This window comes from Scomber japonicus, chromosome 2 (genome assembly GCF_027409825.1).
Source record: "Scomber japonicus isolate fScoJap1 chromosome 2, fScoJap1.pri, whole genome shotgun sequence".
NCBI classification, from domain to species: domain Eukaryota; kingdom Metazoa; phylum Chordata; class Actinopteri; order Scombriformes; family Scombridae; genus Scomber; species Scomber japonicus.
In genome coordinates this window covers 17125360-17147343 of record NC_070579.1, presented here as the reverse complement: position 1 = coordinate 17147343, position 21984 = coordinate 17125360, and the positions used below count along the sequence as shown (strand labels likewise).

General features: G+C 41.0%; 1 protein-coding gene across 1 annotated transcript in view; it reads left to right on the top strand.

Moving 5' to 3' along the window:
• The window catches only part of cntln (centlein, centrosomal protein), an 83321-nt gene that overhangs the window by 52738 nt on the left and 8599 nt on the right, over positions 1 to 21984 (top strand). Inside the window, exons 17-25 of the mRNA XM_053330923.1 lie at positions 786 to 867; positions 1207 to 1475; positions 6151 to 6381; positions 7983 to 8080; positions 10839 to 10965; positions 12015 to 12152; positions 12908 to 13093; positions 17105 to 17302; positions 21291 to 21365. Coding sequence (XP_053186898.1) covers positions 786 to 867; positions 1207 to 1475; positions 6151 to 6381; positions 7983 to 8080; positions 10839 to 10965; positions 12015 to 12152; positions 12908 to 13093; positions 17105 to 17302; positions 21291 to 21365 — 1404 coding nt within the window. The remainder of the gene's footprint in view (positions 1 to 785; positions 868 to 1206; positions 1476 to 6150; positions 6382 to 7982; positions 8081 to 10838; positions 10966 to 12014; positions 12153 to 12907; positions 13094 to 17104; positions 17303 to 21290; positions 21366 to 21984) is intronic.

Sequence of the window (21984 nt, the reverse complement as noted above, 5' to 3'; positions counted from 1 at the left end):
AAGAGAGGAAAGAGGGGGACCTATAAACATATTCTGTCTTTCTCTTTTCAGGAGGAGGGGAGAAAGGTAGAAGGTGGGGAGGGAGAGAGAGAGGGTTGTTGTTGAACATGAAGCCAGGGAGCTGTCAGGGCCCTTTCTCTCAGATCCCCTTTAGTTTCCCTACTCCAGCTTTGCTAAATGTGCCCATCAGCTCCTCCTGGGCTCATCGCTATGACAGCCCCGGCCCCTCACGACGTGCTATGTCACAAAGCAAAGGGTTCATCTCCTCTCTCCTCTCTGCAAGGCACCGTATGATCAAACCTGGCACTGATCAAATCCTACCTGACCCCCATACAAAGGAAACAGGCAGAGTGGGTGGAGGGGTGTGTTGGGGCGGGGGGGGGGCTTCTTTGATGTCACTACAAACGATGGTGCAGTTGGGAGGTGTCACATATACACACATGCACGCACACTTATGAGCACAAATGACTATACACTCATGCACACACGCGTCATACTGTAGGAGTGAATCAGGGCTTTCAGACAGTGATTGAACAAAGGCGGCATTTGCAAGCATCTGTCAAACGTAATATCCGTGCTGAGAAGCGCTGAAGTTGAAGTTAGTTGAACATGCTCAGGTGAATTATTAAAGCATAGGATGATTTGTCTTGTCGCATTAAACTGTGCACACCCTGTGATCATGGTGTCATTATGAGCCGCGTTTCAGGAAGCACAACATGTCAACCGGTTGTGTTACATTAAGCAGCTGCTTTTCATCACTGTCTCTGACTTTTCTGTTCCTTTAGTCCCACAGGTACGCACTGATTCCAGGTACAGAAGCGCCGGCAGCAGAATCTAGCAGAAAACAACCTGATGTTCAGGCCCAAGGTAGCGCAAGTTTTCCTTTTTCACACCCATGCAAAACTAGAACAATCTAATCGACTATTAATTGAAGCAGGAAGAACACTCAATGTATGCACATGCTGTCGATCGGAAACAAGTATTTCAGAAGTTAACAAGCTTTTTCTTTTTCTTTTTTTTACAACTTATAAATGATGAATGTAAATCATTCAAATTGTTAAAAATATCACAGTTTTCACTTGTGCATACACAAAGACACTTTCACATTCGCCTGTTAACTCCCAGCAGTAGCTTCTAAATAGAGACTTGGAGTTTTTCCGTGCACTTGTCAACTCTGAGGCGCCTGCGTGTACTTCCTCCTGTTAGACGATAAACAGCATGAGCCCTGGGAACAAGGGACGAGAGGAGAGAAAAGGGGGTGGAGGAGGAAGATGATGCTGATGAAGGCCCAGCACTGCTCCTCCTCTTCTCTGCAGCAGCGCATAGAGTCCCTACAGCGTCACATTGACATACTGCGAAGTGCCAGGAAAGATGCTGTGCTCTCAGCCAAAGAGCTGCGGAAGGCCAATGAGGAGATCACGGCGCAGCTCAACTCCCTGACTGAGAAACTCTGCAGCAGCAAGCAGCTCACACAGGTAACTTGGGAAAAACATGGAGATGGGTAAAGAGGAGAGCCATCTGTGAGGGGATGGAACTTTCTTATTTTGATGTCTTTTTCTTTCTTTCTGTCTTTCTTTTGTATTTGCTTGGGGCTGAGAGTGTTGCAGTAGCAGGTCCTTTGCCCTTATCATGCTTAATAAGTGTGGTTGACAGGCTTACCCTCGTCTGTGGAGGTCAGCGCCATGGAGCAGAAGAGAGGAGGAGAATCTCTCTCTCTCATTCTCTCTCTGACTTTGCTGTTGTCTCATCCTGCTGAATATTTCAACAAGCCAGTTCTCCACAACAATCTGTCACAAGCAGTTACATTTCTCCAAATATGAGCATCTGTGTGTACATACACACATGCAAGGTGACTGTTTTTCATAGAGACTACTGCCACATACCCACTTAGTTATTTAGTACCTGCTTCCAGGTAGGAAACTCTTAGACTTGGTATAGACTATAAATAAAACACCCAACACTTTGGCCCCTAAACAGTATCTTTCCTGTCAGGGCCTCCTTGTACACACTATCATATGGACACACACAAGACACTCGCATGCAGACCCACTGTATGCCTTATGAGGTGTATCTGTCTGTGTGTGCATGTCTGTATGCTTACTGTGTAGAATAGTATAGGTACAGTATAATGGATACACACAGGTCAAAGTACAGCCCTCATAGTGTTGCTAGCTAGGAAGTGGCCCTTGTGCTACCACCCAGGCATCTGATTGCCAAGGCCCAACGAGACCTTAGACTCAGGCACAACAGTAAAGGCGAGCATACACACACACACACACACACACACACACTTACATACACACACACTCTGTTGTGTGAGTGAGTTGACAGAGAGGGAATTGTTGTCTTGCTGTTTGTTTCCTCTTCTCTCCTGCAGTATTAATGCCACTCCACCAGAGAAAGTTGGAGCTGACTGACTGGCCAAAGCTAGGTCTTGTTGCCCTCTCTGGAAAGGGCAAGAGGTGAAAGACTTTGGGTGCGTTCCAGCCAGTCCTGGCCAGCTCTCCAACTAAAGCTCTCTGCTTGTAATTGGCTTAGGACAGCATCCACAGGGGCCATCATGTGAGAAGTAGCATGGCAGTTTCACAGAAACTTGTTTGTGTTGCTCTGTCTCCTGATCCTTTGGCCACTCTGTCCTTTCCTTGTTGCTTCCTCCCTCGCTTCCTTCCATCATTAACTCTTCCTTATTCCTTCCATTCTTCCTTGCTTTTCCTTCTGTTATTTTTTATTCCCATTCACTGTTATTTTTATGAGTTTCAAATGTCTGAAAAAATTGTAATTAGTAATACTTTGTTGCTCCTAAATCTGCTACATGAATGTTGAATAGAGCAGCAGTGTGGAACATGTGTTCAGCACTGTGGTGGCACTTTTATCATTCAGTCATGACCTCCAGCACCATCATGTTCGCATATATGTCTTTGTGAGCAACAGAATGTACAATGACTCTCAAACCCAATCTACAAAAGTTTGTGAGGCTTTTTTCTCTACCTTTATTGCTTTTTGATTATGACAACGTTATACTCACCAAAGTAACCAGCAGTCAGAGAGCCAGATCATTTTAAACCAATTTATTGGAGGCAAAAATCAAATTTAGTGTGATCCAATTTTTTTCTCTCCTTTGTTTATGACCTGAAAACTATTTCTTCATTTGTGAAACAAGTGTTTGTTTTTGTAATACTAATTTCAACCACAAGAGGCAGAAGTGCACCACTACACCATATAAAAGATAGGATTAGAAGTAATTTTCTTTTTTCTTCACTTGATTTTAATTCCACGTTAACATTACTGGCATGTCTTTTTTAACTAATCTGCCATTAGTATTAGCTACACTGACATTAGCCATTAGCCAGCTAGCTAACGAGTAAAAAAACATATTATTCATAGGTAACCAACAGCTACAACCTACGTTTAGTCGACTGCATTGCTAACTAACATTAGTCATGGTAACAGGGACATTTCACCCCCATACAAGTAGGATGTTTTACCCAAAAAAAAAAAAAAAACCTTAAGAGTGGAACACTCATTTGACATTTTCTCACTGCTTCAATAAGCTTGGATAGTTTGAGTCATACTTTATAACACCTTACCTACGCACAACTGATCACGTTTGAATTTCTCCCCAACAGTATGAGTCTCATTTTGTCCTCTGTGAAACAAGACAGCGTCATTCAGAGTCATAGTTGCTGTTACTTAAGTATTTTACTTATTAAATAAACACTACTTATGAAGCTTGCATGGCCTCCTCCAGCTTACACCTCTAGGCTCTGGAATATTAAGAAAGGGCAACGAGATCTAGCTTTGTGTAGTGGTGCACTTCAGCCTCTTGTGGCTGAAAAGAATATCACAACAACAAACAGAAAAATAATCCTTCACCTTCCAAAACTTTTTTTCTTCATCTGGCAAAACTTTTTTGCCATCTGTGTCTAAAATGGAGAATAAGTAAGGAATTTAGATATAGATATCCTGGTAAAAAAACTTTTTTATCAGCTGTTCTTAAGTCATAAACACAGAAGAGAAAACAATTTAGATCAGACTTAGAAAATAGAAAATGGAAAATGGATAACCAGATTTTTCTCCTCAATTGCCTCCCAGGACTTCCATAAAATACTCTGTACTCTTTTCAGTACTCTGAAAATGTTGGTTGACCCCTCATTGAACTGTAAATCTGCGTCGACCCACAACTACAGTAGGTACAGTCTGTAATCATTTTACTATCCAACTTTGTTTTCTCTTCCTAACGTGATGGGTTGATTATCTGAGCCTATTTTCATTCAGAAATCTAAAAAAAAAAAGATCCAAGTTGTAATAAACTGAAACTATTTCTTAAGGTGCCATAAGAAGCTTAAAAAACTCAGGTGTCAGGTGAAACACCCCCTCTCTATTCCTACCAAACCTAGCTCCTGACAAAATGTGCTAGTCATGCGTATCATCCCAATACAGGATCATTTAGTTGCTTGGATTACCTTACTCAGTTCTTGCCTCCCCATTTACTTGAGTTTGCGGTGTACTGTGACATCGCCCACGTTTTACCAGCCTTATCTCTTTAAGTGTGGAGTGTCCTTCCCTCCTCTTTCATGTAAGGGTGCTGGGATTATCACAGGATTAGGGCCTGAAACAGACATAACTGAATGGAAAAAACTCCAGACATAATTTAAATTTTAACCACATATCACATAAAAAGTTTCCCAAACGGAATGAATGCAAAGTGATTGAGGAACTGGTTGAGTAAGATGTTACACTTGTCTGTTCCCAAGTTTATTTATGAAACAAATTCACATTTGTTCTTGCATTCATGTGTGACTTTAGTATATGTTCTTGGGTGTGTAGCTATTTCAGCAGCCTCTGTTTCCTTATTTAGCCTGCTAATGATTTAGTATCACTTGGAACCACATCAGTGCGACCACTACTCAGATGGGAGCGAGAGAGGTGTCCTCTCTTCCAGCCTAATGGACCACCAGTTCATCAGTCTGTGTCAGTGTCATCTCTCACCAGGGCTGAAAATGGCCTGTGAAATCAAAGCCAGTCTTACAGGAAGTGTCATCAATGCCACTCTTAATTCGTGCAGCACTACCACTGCATCCATAGCCCCACTTCATTCATTCGCTACACCTCCCTCTCTCTCCATCACTCCTACTTCTGCCTCCCTCCTTCTCTCCCTGGGGATATGGCTTGTGTGTCTTCAACAGAGCAGAGGAAACCTAAAACAAGAGGGATTCTATTAAAAGGTGTCAGCCAGCAACCAGATATCAATAACCTCCATGTATGCAGAGCAGAGAGCAACCCACTGGGAATCTGCGGTTTCACTTGTTTATGTGTGTGTGTTCCAGCATTTACTCCATGTGTGCAGCATACCTCTTCATGTATCATGTCTCCTATTTGTGCCATTAAGCATTCTTGATTTTTATGACACCAGATCAGTTAATTGTGGCAGTATTGAACAAAACTCTGTCCTGTATTTTCTTAAAAAGCAGACAATGAGCTTTTTTGACCTGCACCACACACATGGTTAAAAGCACTCACCTCAGATGTTTTTTATTTAGAATTATTGATAGACTGTACATTGTACATGATGAGCTAGTGCCATTATCGTTCATCACTCTAAACCCAACTGCTTACCAAATGCTGAACTCCCTCTGTCCCAAAGTGCTCTCTGATTTTGCAGGATGGCTTTATTATGCATGCCAATCACAGTGAGAATTAGGCCCTATTTACCGGGCAACGGCATCATCTGTCTCCTAATTAGCATTAAAAAAAGAGTCTTATCACAGACGAGATATTAAAGCAGAGCCCACAGCTCTCCAGTGGGTAACACATACAGTATTTCAGACATATTGTGCTTTCTTTGTATCTGCCTTTATCATATTCATGTTATGTAAATTTAAAGTAAAGACTTGTGTGTTACTTGGAGGATTTATTTTCTTACAACCTAAGGCAGAGAAAGCTGGATTTTGGTTTGAATCAAACTTCTCCTAGTTAATATTGATTCATGTAGTAATATAATATATCTCTCTATTACTTTTTAACTCTCATCATTCCATGAAAAACAAATAGGTTTTCTTGGTTTTGTAACCAGTAGACACAACTTTTGTTTTTAGTTGTGGCATCAGCAGTAGCCTAGACCTCCAATTCTGTTTGTCGGTCAATCTGCAGAAGCTGACCTCTGACCTGGCTGGTGTGGAGCAGCAGAAAAAGGTTCTGGAGATGGAGTTGGAGCAGTGGAGGAAGATAACGTTCCCCCAACAAAATGCACCACCACCAGCAGCACCAACAGCACCTGTACATGCAGAGGGCTCCTGCCAGGGCAGGAACATGCCCGCTCTGGCTAACCCTGCCCCTCAGGCCCTGGAAGATGAGGTCAAACAACTTCAGGCCAAACTTAAGGTTAGAGGTTGTATGTTACAAATAGAGCTCTGGGGTTAATGAATTGCCGTCATGCTTTGTCTTATTGTGCACGCCTTATGAGATAAATCTCTTAATAGGATGATGGTATTAAGGATTGTGTTCATTTCCAATTTTGTGCCCTATGAAGCTTAAGTGGATAATAATATGAATAACAAGGGCAATTTTGAGAGCATTAATGCTATTTGGCTGTGAATGTTTATCAAACATTACCGAGCTACACCAGAATAGGGACAAAAGTAAGAAAATATTGTTCATGAATGTTGCACAGTTCAGTTAAAATTACCTTTTTAAATTTTACTCATTATGCCATACCAAACCGTGTAGCAGCCTTGGTATTCACATGCATTTACGTTTTGTAGTTGAAGAGACAACCAAAAAATGTTTCCTTGGTGTTTTATCAAACATCAATATTTCTGAGTCACTTTAACATCTCACTGGTTTGAATAGCTCTCAGTCCTTGAGGAGTTTCAAAACTCTGAAAGAAACTGTCAAGGTTTCACTCTCAAATCATGTAGCATAAAAAAAATTAAAAAAACATTCTTAAGCCTTTCAATTTACAGTTAACATCACCTGAAATTGCATGTGATTTCGACATGAATTAGCATTTCTTATCATTTGATCTTATTACGGGGTACCTGTCAGAAGGATGAGAAATGGGGAATAACATTAGAGACGTGCCCTACATCATAGGGAATGAGGCGTGAGTGGTACCACAGTATTATCACCCTCTCCGCAGCCAGCTCATCAGTGTCACCGAGCAGATTGCTGCTGTCGTTACACACAGCCAAGGAAGTCATGTCAGGTGACAGCAGAAGGGAGAGGCGAGGGATGCGCTGTGGGGGTGCATGCACTGAGTGAGCGCATTGTCAAAAGCTTGTACTGGTACAGTTCCCACAAGAGACACAGGACCCTTTAAACCAAAGTGTACGTGTACATTCAAATATCCATCAATCTCATGATCAGAAGCCAAGCTGTCGTCATGAGCCGTATGTCTCTGTTACTCCTGAAGAAAAGCAAAGTAAAGCACAAAAGTGGTGTAGTTTACAAAAATCTCACCAGTATCTCTAGTTTAAATGTGATAAAAGCATCATCAGTTGCTAACAAATGCCCAAAAATTCTAGTGTAGAGAACATTTCTGGTCAAACAGTAGTTAAATTGTGAAATTCTATTGTCTTGTCATAATGCAAAAATATGAGAGATTTAAAAAATACATTGATATTTTATAAAGATATAAAATGCTGTAATTCTATTAATAATAACAAAATGTGTACACCTGCATTTTTTAATTGGTTGGTAAATATATTAAAATATTTTCTACACAATCTTCAATCTTATATATTATGTGGTAAAGGTCTAGAAATTGTTATTTTTCCTAATTACTCCCCTTATCTCATCCACTTTGAAAAATACTGTTTTCCTCTTAACCTCTTTTAGCACCTTGCACCCTCCCGCTGTAACTATAATGAGGAGGCATGCTGTGCCTGACCTGTCATCAGCTGTGTCGTGAAAACTCTCCCCACCCCCTATCGCACACGCTCAAACACATTAACAAACACACACACCGTGTTCCCTTCCCCCAGAGTGCAAGTGCGGAGGTCACAAGGCAGGTGGCAGCTAACAAAGCCCTGCGAGGCCAACTCCAGGAGAAGGAGGACAAGCTCCGCCAGCTGCAAGACAAGTTAGTCACATCTTTGTCTTCATTAGTATTAGTTCTTTCTCTTTGTGATTCTTTTTTGCTCTGCAGTACAGCTCTTACTTTACCTTTCGTCCTTCTGCATACCTTTCTCCGTCTTTGTCTTTCCATCACTCTGTGTCTCTGTCTGCATATTTGCACATTTGCTGCAGCTCTAATCTGCAGTGTTTGATTCCACCATGCGGCAGCACTCTGTCTGCTGCACTCCACTTATGCATGCTTCTCTTCTGTGTGAATCATTTGTGAAATTATGCATGTTCTCATGAGCGAGTGAATAAAAAACGATTGAAGGAATTAGTTTGTATGCACATGTGTGCATGTGGGTGTCGTGTGTCATTTAGTGTATTGTTGCTTATGTGGGTAGCTGATGTGGAGTGCTGATCAAAGCAGTGTATTGATTGTTTGTGTGCCGCAGGAGGGACCATTTTGGCCCATGACACTAAAACCCACACAGCATTGCTCTGGCCTGTGGGCCACAAGCCTTAATGAGTTACATGGTACTCCTACTGTAGCACCCAGTGCATTACACAGTCCGAATGTAAAGCTATAAACAGTTCACTCAGGGAAACTGTCAAGATTTGAACAGTGTTGTGAAAATCATATATCATCATTCTGCATTAGGATTTCATCTTTGAAGTGAGAGAAAGGTACAAAGAACAACTTGGCTTTCCTTCCCGTCTGTCTCTTTGTCTAGTATGCTGTGTCCTCTGCCTGCCATTCTCAATAATGCATCCAGGGCATGTGTACAATCACAGTGGGTATGTGTTTGTGTGTGTGACCAAAGCACAGCGGATCACAGCCAGACAGAGTGAACATCCCTCAGCTGAGTTTCCACGACAGCCTCAGCCTCTCTTCAGGCTCTTGTCACACTCTCACTCACTCAAGCATACACACACACACAACCACACACACATATATATAACTTGCCATCTCTTCTAGCCTACCACTCCATTTGCCTCCATGGAGGGACCCCTTCTCAGAATGAAAGACATGTCTAGACGTCTCTGAAATGTACATCTCAGCACACACACAGGGAGCAAGGCTGCTTCGCCTTAAAGAAGAGAAGGGGGGAAAAAAAGAAATGAATTTCAAAGTACACCGGCATGTCCTCAGTCAATATCCGGCACTATGGCCCTGCCTTATTTATGAAGCTGCTTCTTTCATCTTTAGCCCTGTTGTCTATCAGCCACATGAAACATCCTCCCGCACTTCATTCTTAACAACATACACAGAAATGTACACCCTGGCTCTCTTGCTTGCGCATACACTCTTCAGACCACTGACTGTTATCATTACAATACACGCATGTTTGATGAACAATATTGCCAACAAGCGCAGAACAAAGGGAACAAACGTGCGAGTGATCGGGTTATAGTTTGAGGCTCTCTTTCTCTCTTTCCACTAACACTCATAAATAGAGATCACACGCTCCAACAGAAGCTTCATATATCCTTCATTCTTTTTTATCCTCTATTCTTTTTGGGGTGCAGACGAAGAGAACATCTAAAATAAATGTTGTCCATCTAATTGCCATTAGCATTGGGGCAGAGGGAGCTGCTGGGGCTGTTATTGCTGCTCTCCATCTTTAAGTCAACACCAGACAGTCATCTGAAAGGTTCAATATGGGTTTTCTCATTAATGGCCAAATCCATGGGGTAACCAGCCAGCCCTACTTCTCCCCCAAAGTCCCCAGGCAAAACTCCTCTCTCATTTAATTTAATGTCACTCCAATAGGACAAGCTCACATTTATTTAGCCAGTCTGCCCTCAGGCATTCATCCACCAAGGGAGGCAGGGACATTTACTTACACGAAAGCATTTGCTCTGGCGTTGCTTCATCTGTTTATTTAAAACACACAAGCTATGATGCGTGTGGGAGCTAAAAGCTCCACTATATCTTTGAAATTAAAAAAACAGAAGACAAAAACCATTTTAATTAACTGCATCCTTATGATCTTTATTCCATTTGTTCCAATTCCCCAAGGTATAGACAACCATGAAAAATGCCTCATATTTGCCTTTTATGAAAACAGAATAAAACATGCTAACATACTGAGCCCATTTAAAACAAGGCCTCACTATAATAGGGCTCTGTAGAATGCTGGAATATTAAACATGTCAATACAGCAGGTTATTGAAATAGGAAGTGACACAAGGTGTATTTTTGCAACAGTTAAGACATGACAAACAGCTTACAATACAAAGCCTGTGCCTCTCTGTAGGGAAGCATTGTCAGCATAGTACAGCACACAAACAAACAACATTTTTTTAGAGAGTATTCCCTTCATAATCAATCTTTCCGCATCCATGTCCCCCTGCTGATGTGTTTTTATATGTGACTGGTGTAACGCTGAGCTGAAAATAATGAACATTTAAATACTTGATTACAGTCTCTCAAGTAGTGTCACTGCTGATTGGAAATGCCGTTTGTCAAAAAGCACTCCCCAGTCACACTTAGTGCGCCATTCCCCGCCAGAGCACTTGTCCTAATATATGCCAGTTAGAATTATATATGCATCCTTATTTCACCCCCACCACTTACCCAAACAGCATGCCAGTGTATTTAGTTGTCATAATGAGCTGTCATGGCTGATGCACTGCATGGGGACACTGTGCCTGCCAGTTTGGTGTTTGTGTTTGTGTGTGTGTGTATGTGTGTGGTTTTGCATGACTGTGTATATCTGTGTAGATACTCGTTTATGCCTTGTGCATGTATGTGTGCTCACTTTTATGTATGTTTTCAGGGCGAGCCACACGGAGCGAGATGTGAACATGAAAAGGCACCTCGTGGAAGACTTGAAGACGAGGCTGAAGTTCCTGCAAGAGATGGAAAAAAGTTACCGTGGACAGGTGGAGGAGCTAGAGAAGAAGGTACAGATGACACATCATAGCTGCTACAATCCTCATGGTTTCCAGTTAGTTCGATGCTCTTTGGTAGATTCACAGAGGAAGTTAGATATTTTGGTGCTCTGCATTTGTCATAACCCAAATATTATGGGTCCAATTTTAATCACGCAAGAGGAACAACATGTGCAAACTGGTAGATCTTTGATACAAGGACTGTGTGGGCGTCTCCAAGAACACTTGCTATTTTTGTTCATGTATGTGTAACAGCAAAAAGTGCAAAAGGGCAGGGTGAAGTGGATAGGTAGGCGGATGTGGTGATTAATAAGTACACTCTTGTCAGTCACATCACTGGTTTCATAGCTCCTAAACAAGTTAACCAATCACAGTACAGCATGACAAATGCTCAACAAATGCTAAGTTGTTTCTTGAGGAAATCATACTGTACTTAAGTCTGGAATATGTAGGGTGTTGCAGCATGAACACAAACACATGACAGACAACTCTACAAATTAAATGAACAGTTAATTATAGTACACTACAATGATGATGGAAATAAATCATTTATAATGTTGTTGAGCCTGTTCATATTATTGCATCAATCAGTTCAGTTGTAATTATATTTAACATTGTAAATTATTACATGATATTGTAACTGATATGTCAGCAACGTTTGCACGGTGGGTTTAAAGAATAAAACATCAGTCTTCCAAAGATGAAGCTGGGAAGAATGGATGATGTTAAGAGAATGTATGTATTTATAACCAACCAGTCTGATGTGTGTAGAGGTGTGTATGGTTTTTTGTGTCATCCTGGTGTCATTTGCTTATAATTTGTGCAGCCTCTTTAAATCAGAGGCTGCTGAAGATAGCTGAAAGGAATAATCTGATGGTGAAAGTTTTACATTATTAGAAAGCACTGTAGACAACAGATACTGTAAGAGTCACTTATATTGATTTATAGATAAATGCAGACTTCCAACATTCCTGTTTGAACATTAAACGTACCCACTGCTACCCTTTTGTTCAGCTTTCTTTTTTACCTTCCTGTTTCCCCTTTGCTCCACTTTGGTCCAGGTGAAGACTTTATCAGAGGAGGCCACCAACAGGAAGGCTTTCATTGAATCTCTGAAGAGAAGACTGAGTGTGGCAACCACAGAGAAAAGCCAGTATGAGGCCTCCTGTACCAAACTGAAGGAGGACCTGGAAAAAAAGGTTGGAAACGAACACACTGCCACACTGTCAATTGTCTCTAAAATTAAATTATATGGAAAACTTGAAATGTTACCTCAGCATATTGTTTTGAAAAACTTTTTTTTAATGTTTGTTTTGAACAGTTTGTTTTGTGCCGCAGCCTTTGGACAGTGAGAGGCAAGTTGAGTACAGTAACTGATCAATGTAACTAACTGTGCATATGCATGGTCACATGTAAACAGCTTATCTCTCATCATATTAGAGCATAGATTTCATCTATGAAACACCTGAGCTGTTAATTTATTCTTTCATATACTGTAGTAAATTCAGACAGTTTTGTCTCTGGACTTTTTTATTTTATATTATCCAACTTTGAATCATGGTGGTTTCATTAAGCATTAATCAAAGGGAAAAATATATACAAATCTGTTTCAAAGTTGTAAAACTGTGATATTAAATACATTTAAAATGTTTGGGAAAATGCTTTTCATTGACTCTTGTTTGTTAAGAACTTAAAGCCTACAGTTTGTGTAGGATTTTTGTAATAATTGCATCCAAGTGAAATTTGGTGCGGTCTATCTGTTGCCTTCAGCCTGTTCAGGACCCTAAAATTAGGTGTTGTCAGAAATTTCCAAATCCTATAATAACTTAAAAAACAGTCTTTAATGTCATTGCCTCTAATATTTCATACACAGATGCAGACGTTCTACTTTTTGTAGAAAAAAAACATAATTTTCTTTCAGACGATCAGTTCTGCCTGCTATTTTTCTTTACAGGAGCAGCGCATTCACGCCCTACAGGCCCGTGTGGGAGCCAGTGAGCAGGCTTTGGCTGCACTGGAAAAGACAGCCACTGAGCAAATGGAGGGATTGACCCAGCAGAGCTCCTTTGCCTTGGAAAGGCTTCAGAGACAGCTAGGCCAGGCCTACTCCCAGCTGGAGCAGTTTCATTCTTTCATCAAGGTACTGTACTATAAGGGCAAGGAATCAAAGGTCATGAGAAATTTGTACAGTCAATCACTCGTTTTAAACTGGTAGTATATGCCAGCACGTCCTTCACCTACCAATTATAATGATGTTGTGTGCATCCACGACTAGATGTTGGGATCTGGTGCATTGCAAGAGGTAAATGAAAAGTGGCTTCTGGGAATGTCACCTCCCTTGTGGATATGTGCCAACTAAATACTGTAGAGTAGGGTTCACCTTCTCTACAGGCTGGGCTTTCCTTTTCCAGAGTTCCCCAGGCAGTTGTGGGAATACTCAAGAGCCCCAGTGGAGTGCCAGTATCTTGCCATTTCCCCAAATAAGGAGGAAGTGATTATGTCATGGTGATGAAGGTTCAGACTGTTGCATGTGCTTGTGTGCAGAACAGCAGTTCAAACTATCCCACCTTCTTTAAGTGTTCAGTTTGGGGAGTTCAAGTATCTCAGAGTGTTGTTCATTCTGACAGGATAAAATGGTGGGGAATAGCAACTGAAATTTGTTTCCTTAATAATTTTCTTTAATGAGAGTTTGGATATCCAAGAGGAGCTCAGAGTAGAGCCATTGCTCCTTTGCAGTGAAAGAAGCCAGAAGAGATGGGTTAACCAGCTGATCAGGATGTCTCCTTGTTGATATATTTTTGGCATGTCCACTGGGAGGAGACCCGGACCCAGAGTACAGGATTTACTCATTACTCATCTCACCTGGCCTGCCAGCTGCCCACCAGTATGGGAATATACATTAGAAGAAAGAGCACATGCATAATGACCCATTTCATTACGCATGTGCACTTTCTTTTAATGTATAAGGAGATAGAGGCCACCACAGTTAGAATACAGTGTGCCCAGTGGGAATGGGCACTATTGTCTTTGTGTAGGCCTAATCCATCACCTTGAGGAATGCTTGTGTGTCCGTGTCAGTCTGTGTGTGTGTCTGGCAGAGACTGATAAAGACTGTCCATCAACTCTGTTCAGCTGACACCTGTCTATCAAAGGAGGAAAGGGCTTGGCAGAGATGGATAGTGGTGACAGTGTTTTTGCACACACACATAAATCAAGTGGCATATTATGGACACAGTTTAGTGGCAATCTTCCACAGTTTCTCCAAAACAATTATTTTTCTTGTACTGCTGAGGAGAATTTTAACTAGATACGATGTGTTTTCATTTTCTAACTTCTGATTTCTTTCACACAACTAAACCTTTAGCGTTCTTTCTTTTTTGCAAATAATGCAGCCTACGCACTCATACTCATATGCATGCAATCTACATATAACCTAAATATAGAAGCTGCATTATTTGCAAAAGCACACGACGTATAGACATACAGTTCACGCTCGTATTACTCCTCTCCTCCATTCCCATAACCTTAGGCTGGTGGGGCCATTGTGTTGTTGTTGAGGATTCACATCATTGTTTGTCTCCCCCTGGCTCCTGTGATCCCCTATAAGAACACCAAGCCCTTTGATTGGACTGCCTGACGTCCGGAGGAGATTTACTCTTGTCATGTATTGATCAGGACCGGAGGGCTACGCGCATGTGTGTGTGTGTATAGATGTGTCTGTGTGTCTTCATGAGCTTGTTTTTTTTTTTTTGTTCTTTGTGCCTGTGTGTTTGTATTTGTGTGTGGAGATTTTTTTATTGTGTGCCAGCAAACCCTTTGGCCCATGCACACGCCCCAGGCTGTAAGCACTGCTGTTGAACTGCTAAACAGTGGCCCTGCATGTAGTGACTACTCCACAACACACACACACACACACACACACACACAGTTTTCTTGCACAGAATATTTTGGCCTGTCATTCCTTCTGAAAAGTACAAGATTGTGCACAGTTTGTTTAGTATCTTTTTTCTGAATAGGAATGTATGAGGGTTTTTTTTTTTTTATTACTAGAAATTGCTATAGGTGTGGGAAGTACAGTATCCTAAACGATGTGATGTAACACATTTATATGTGATTACCTCAAATTCCTTTGATATACAGTACCCATTCACACGATTAAACATCTCACTCAAATTTGTAGGCCAAACAAACAATAAACAGCAGTTTTTATAAATCAGTGCCTGCATAATCTGACAAAATTAAAGCATTTTCTCCTCCCATAATGCTTCTTATGTTTTTGAATGGCCCTTTGTGTCCTCGTGTGTGAAGAGGTTCAGAGATAGCTAGTTATTAAAGAGGATATCTTTTTAGCTGCTCATTTGATCCCCATCTCCATGCCCTAATCCTCGTCCTGTCTAAATTGGCCCTCTGGCTATAGTGATTGTGGTACTAGCCAGACTAACAGCTCTTAGTAAACACACATAGGCACGTACACATGTACACACACAAACCCTCCATGTATGTATTTGAATAACTTGTGCATGCGTGTGCATGTGCATCCACACTCTCTCACCTCCCTCTCTTTGTCGTTCCTAGGGCTGAGAATGAGTGATAAATTCACCCCTTAATCTCTTTCTGGATTATTCCACATGCAGGGTTTAGGTCAATTAAATGTAACCCTTGACTAGTGACAGTGAATACCTATTAGGCTGTAAATAAAAGAATAGGATCTCCAATTGTTAGTTAATGAGCTGTGTATTCCTTAAGGTTAAACACGGTTCTTAGATCCCCAAAAAAAGAGCTGCCTTCTGTTATCAGGAAGGGAACAATAGTTATGATTAATGTGCAACTCAGTGCTACACTTCTTATTTTACATCTACATGGAAGTAGTAGGCCACCTGTGAAAATGGTCCTGCAGTGTTGACAGTTAATAAAATATATAAATATAATTGAATTAAACTGGTCACACTGTTATCTAGGGGGAGTTTAAAGGGACTAGTCAGTTTATGCAGACCATTGTTTTACTCTATGTGCTTTTTGTGTAATGTGATCCTGATAGTTTTCTTGTATGTCTCCTTTGTATGTCTACATGACTGACCTCTACAATATATATTCAAACTTGCACAAAGACAGGTAACAATACCCAACTTATTGTCAGCTGCATGCCTCAAACTACTCACTCAGGACTCTGTGAGAATCACCGCTGGCTTTATAAACTGCATCTGGTCCACCTGTGTGGAATTAAGAGAGAGGAGTGGAGATGTTTGCAGCTATTCAACATTGTTCATGTGTGATTACCCCTGTTACTGTTATGCACTTGAGTGTTTTTGTGTAAGTGTGTTTGTGTGCTCGCACTGTATTTCTACCTTGCTTGGTTACATTGTGTGCTGTCTAAGAGCAAGTTGTTCTTTGTTTTTTTGTTTTTTTATTATTATTATTCTGTTATTGTGTACTATGAGTTCTCCTTTCTCTAGCTTTCCCTCATCTGACCATCTATTCCAAGGTCAGCTTTTCAGGAGGCTTACAAGGGAATGATACAGAAGATTATTGCCTCGATCAATAAGCTCAAAATGAAGCAAAGGGGAGTTTACTTTATTGACTTCCTCGTGTACAGTGGCAGTTTTAACATTTAATTGTCTCTCTGTATTTAGAGCAAACTCCCATTTAGTGCCCGACAACTGTGCCATCCCAGGCCTTCCTCGTCTCGCTTGCCATTCACTTGGGCACCATTTGAAACAGCCCCTCATAGCTTAATTATTAACAGTGTTATGCTGCCCTGTTGTACTATGAGACATTCTGAAAGCAAATAAATAAATGAATGGCTGTATTTTCAGTAGCTCTCTGTCTTTCTCTCTCTGATGCATGATTCTCAGTCTGTTGAGATTTTAGCAAAACTTGGGGTGCGTTTGATATCAAAGCTGTGTTCCCTCAGCTTTCAATCGACAGGGCAACAAACCCTCAGGTCCACATTCCTACAAGGGAGCATGAGGCGAAACCGAAGAGAATCTGAGTGTGTCAAACTCAATATTCCTCCATAATGTACTAGGCCTCTCTGGCGCATGCTTGATCAATTTCATTTATTCATCTGCCAGGCAGAGCTATCCCTCTTGTTTTTCTATATCCATTTCATCATCCTCTTCTTTTTTTATTCCGTCTTCTCCTCCCCCTTCAGGCCCTGGCCAGTGAAATACTTTTAGACGTTCAAGAGGTCAAACAGCAGTTGATGAAGAGGAGGAGGTTGAGGCAGGCCAATGCTGTGGCAGCAAAGGGCGGCCTCTCAGCCAAGTCCATGATCAAAGCTAAGTCCATCGCAGCCTCCATCCTCAATATGTCAGAGAATGATCTTGCGGACATAATGGACACTGAGCAGGTAAGGCCAAGGCACCATGCATCAGCATTACAAACACTAACTTGATGATCTATATCAAGTTTAAATTATGCCCAGAGCACTTAACATACCTATGATAGATTTTTGTTTCTGTACAATTTCTAAACACCCTAAAAGTTTTCATTGATTGCACCAGAGACATGGGACAGGCATTATATATATTATATTATATAATAAGATTGACTTGTTGCTTGAGGTATCTTCTTTGTCAATTGACACTAAATGAGTACAGTAAGTTTAGCCTGTCCTCTGGGAACAGATACTGTATATTGGTGTTTGTGTAGAAATGAGGAAATTACTTCTTAGTTTTTTTTTTTCTCCACCTGTTTCTAACAGTATTTAGCCTTGCTGGAAAGCTCTGCTTCTGCCTGACCTTCTCTTATTGATAGGTAGATAGATGTAGTCAAGTAAGCAAGGCTAAACACCAAGTAATGTGTAAAAGGTGAACCACACACCAAGGTAAGTCAGGAAGTTACAGTACAACACAGAAGGATGTGGCTGCATGTTAGAAGCCAGTGTTCTTGCTCTAGACAATATCAAAAATACCTGCAACAGCTGCCAACTTTATCTTAGATTTAATATGACACAAACTGAGGAAGTACAACTCTTTTCTTTCACCAGTCATTGAACTGAAATTCCTTGATATTGTCTGCTTGCAAAAGTTTGAATTTCACACTCTTTTCCAAGTTGGTGGGCCCTTTCTCCACCATAGATCATACCCAGCCGTGTCATCAATTAGCAAGTCCATGTTACAATCAACCTCCAATCCCTGGGGACTTCCTCCCATCTATCACAAGATGAGAGAGGGTGCATCAGGCACTTACTCACACTTGAAACCAATTTTAGCCCTTTGCAGCACAGCTCCACCCAGGAGATGACGGGGAACAGTTTCTCATTTGACAAAAAGTCCCCCTCATCAGAGCTGAAATCTCTGCGGGTAAAATCACTCTCTTCTCCTCGCCACTTGTTCCCTCCATCGTATTAATGGTTTTTAATGGCGGGCTTAACATGGTCGGTGTGTTTTTCCTGTTAAGATAATTGAACGTTTTGTAGATCATCACAGTGCTGGGACCCACCAGTGAATTATAATGCTGTGTCACAGAGCGGGGTGAAAGGTTTAGGTGCGTGCATGTTTTACAGAGAGTTTGAATGTAAATGTCAGAAATAGATCCCGAGGGAAATGGTTTGTGTGTGTAAGTGGGTGTCATGGAGAAACAAAGGCCACTGAATAATATACACTACTTGGGACTCCAGGACATTTTAAAAGACCTGAATGGTAGTCTGTATCTATATGTAGATGAAACAAGGTAAATCAAAATCAGATGCACCCCACCTAAACCAGGCTGAAACTAGCTGTGAACATCAAAGTAAAATGAAACTACAGCATACAATACTGTATACTTAGATTATCCGCAGTTTGAACTAAGGTTGGTTTGTGACATAGTATTGAAAATTCTGTTACATTTCTCCTTCTTTTACCCCTTCACTAAAAAATTGTAAGAAACATTCTCACAATCTTTGTAGATTGTGTGTTTTTCTTTGGACTTGAGGACGTGACATGAGGTTATCAGGATGTCCCGATAGTCTTCAACAAGTCCAACACATAGCAAGTGTATTCATTTATTCACTGGGCTGTGCGATACAAGTGTGCTGAATGAGAGCTCGGGGCTCTGTGGGACTTCTTTTACTTTTTGGTTTTACTTTTAAATGAGAATACTCAGTTGCCAGCATAGTTTGTTTCTTTAGTTTGGTAGATTTCTCTGTCAGCAATATTTGTTTTTAACTTTGTAGGGCACCGGTACTTGCTTTTGAAATCAATGTAGTTTTGAATTTCAGGCTTATTATAATTTTTAAATGAATTATTCCTGGTAGTGGTTATATTTTGGGAGAAATTTGGGAACAGATGGCCTTCATGTAATGCCCACCATCTTTTTCAAGGGCTTCATATTTTCTTTCCTCCTGAGCATTAGTCTTGGTTGGCTGAAATGTACCTGCAGAAAATTTGATCTTTTCCTGGAGGTGTTTTACTGAACTGAAATTTGGTTGTGACTTGAGTGTTTGTGCAGTTTGACAGAATAATATCAAAACTGAACAGTCCATATTTTCAAAGATTTTATGGCAACGGGAAAATTGTTCACCTACTGTTTTTAAAATGTATTCATGTATTAATTGCTTCAAAAGCAATTAAAATTATACAGTAACTTAAAGCTGCCCCATTACGCACATGTACACACAATAAATGGGATGTATATAAATGCCCATAAGCCTTGTAAGTATTCTCAAACATCAGCGCCTACACCACACATGTTCATACACATGTATCATACTGCACACTGTTACTTGCCTCTATCCACTCCATAGCGTGCAACAGAGGACCAGGGAGGGCCGACCAGCTCCAGGCTCCCTGGGCAACTTGTTGTGGAGTTAATGATCCAGATGTAATAAGGCTGTAATTGCCAGGCCAGTTTGTTTTGCACCTAATGTTAGATGGAGGGTCAGTGCTTTGTTATATATGTGCCAAGGGTGGAGAATCGCTCTCACTCACGCACATACCACGTTCATCTCTGAGGGAGCTGTCACAAGGAAGCGCCCTCCTCTCACACCATTTCTCTCTCTCTCACTAATATACCCCCTCCCCCTTGCTCTCTACCTACTTCTCAGTTACTCTAAGCACCAGTCACTAATTAGGCATGCACTGAAATTAGCCTAGCCCCAGTACTATCACAAAGGATCACACCTAAGGTTCCAGGAAGCTGGGAAAACCCGGAGGGAAACACATGTATTTCTCCCTCTTTTTTTTGGGGGGGGGGGGGGGGGGATTTGGCCTTTATTTGAGAGTTTTGTATAACAAGACAGGAAACAAGGGAAGAGAGAGGGTGTGACATGCAACAAATGTCAACCCTCCAGACCTGGGGACTGGGCCCGGGTAGACTTTATTCACACACACTGTGATGAGTCTGAAGTGATTATAATATCAACTGCACACTAATCTTCCTCAATAATCACACACAGACAATTAAAGCTGAATTTGCACAGATAATAGCCATAAAAACATATACAAGGAGCACATAGTTTGTGCCCTGAATGTGCCCCTTTAGATAAAAACATAGACAGTCATTTAATATGTAGTTATACTCCCCATTACTTTGAATGACTAAGTGTTTATATTGCTAATACTATTCTCAGCTTAAGCTTAAAAACGTATATAGTCAGATATTTTTCTTAGTAGGACAAACAAACATTTGTCTATCCAACTCACACCATTATTGCTATGAATACTGGGTGATCTTCAGAGTGCACTCTATGAAAGTCCACATAAAGTCTGCATGAGCCCCCTTGTGGACATGTCACTGGACAGTCCACCAGTCTAGAAGCGCAGGGACACATACACACACACACACACACACACACACACACATACACACACACACACACTTCCCCCCTCCCTCCTGTCCTTCCTGTGTCCCTGTGAGGTAGTACAAGGCTCGTCACAACATTTCGTGCAGGAACACCTGGGGTTTCGAAGTGAAGAGGTAGCACATTAGTGCTGAGGTGTACATGGCCATGCAGTCACTCTTCACCCTGTTCATTAGCAGTAACAAGGCTACCACTCTGCTCGGTCTTTATACATGAGTAGCATGCAAAGGTATACTGGCGTACCCAGCCACTGAGTCTCCAGAGTGCCTCCTCAAGGTCCTGGCTGGAGTGATGCTACAGTTTTGCCCTCAAGCAGGAGGCTCACAGAGGCCAATGTTAAGATACAGTGGCAGATTCTCTCTAGAAACATCAAATATATCTTTAGTCTGACTCATTTGAAAACTTGGACAATTTATCCATCTACAAAACACTAATATTCCTAGGATTTAGTGCAGATATTAGAGAGAATACTTGTAGTAAATCCTAGGAATATTAGTGTGTATTTTTAGTCTCCATCATGTCATTGAAATATATGTATTTGTTGTGTTTACAGGGGACAGAGGCCCATTCAGAGAGTCCCAGAGACCAGGAGTGGCTGGACCACCTAAACCACATCCTCCAGCAGAAGGTAAGCCTCTTTCATCAGGTTACTCATGCCTGCACATTCAGGACAGAGAACTTAAGTTATTCCTTTATTTTTTTGTTGTTGTTGTTGAGGTGGTCTTAGTTGAGGTGTAGATTTGTCTGTTGTGCCAAAAGGTAGACATTTGTCAGAAAGGGAGAAAGTTGTTCTTTTTTAACTTCATGGCCAAAAAAAAAGAAAATGGAGAGTGGTTCTTTCTCACAAAAAAGTATAACTCAAACATGTAGGGGAAAAAACATACATTGAGTTAATTTGAAGTGGGATTATAATCTGTGTTGCTTTATACAAGTAAAAAGGAGAATTGGTTATCACTTCACCGCTGTTTCATATTATTAAAACAAGCGTCTCTGTGTGGCCGTGAGACAGAGCATCTTATTCTCTGCTACTCTCCTCTCTCTCAGTGTTGTTAACATAAGAAAAGCTGAAATGGGAGAAGCGCAAATTGAAACATAAGACACAACACCGCTTGACTGATTCAGTCGCAAAGAAAATAATACATTGTTCAAACTGGGATAAATACGGTTTTCTTAAATTGCACCTCATTTAATTCAAATTTGAGGGATTTTTTGTTTCTTTTACAAACAGTCAGATGTTTACATTTATG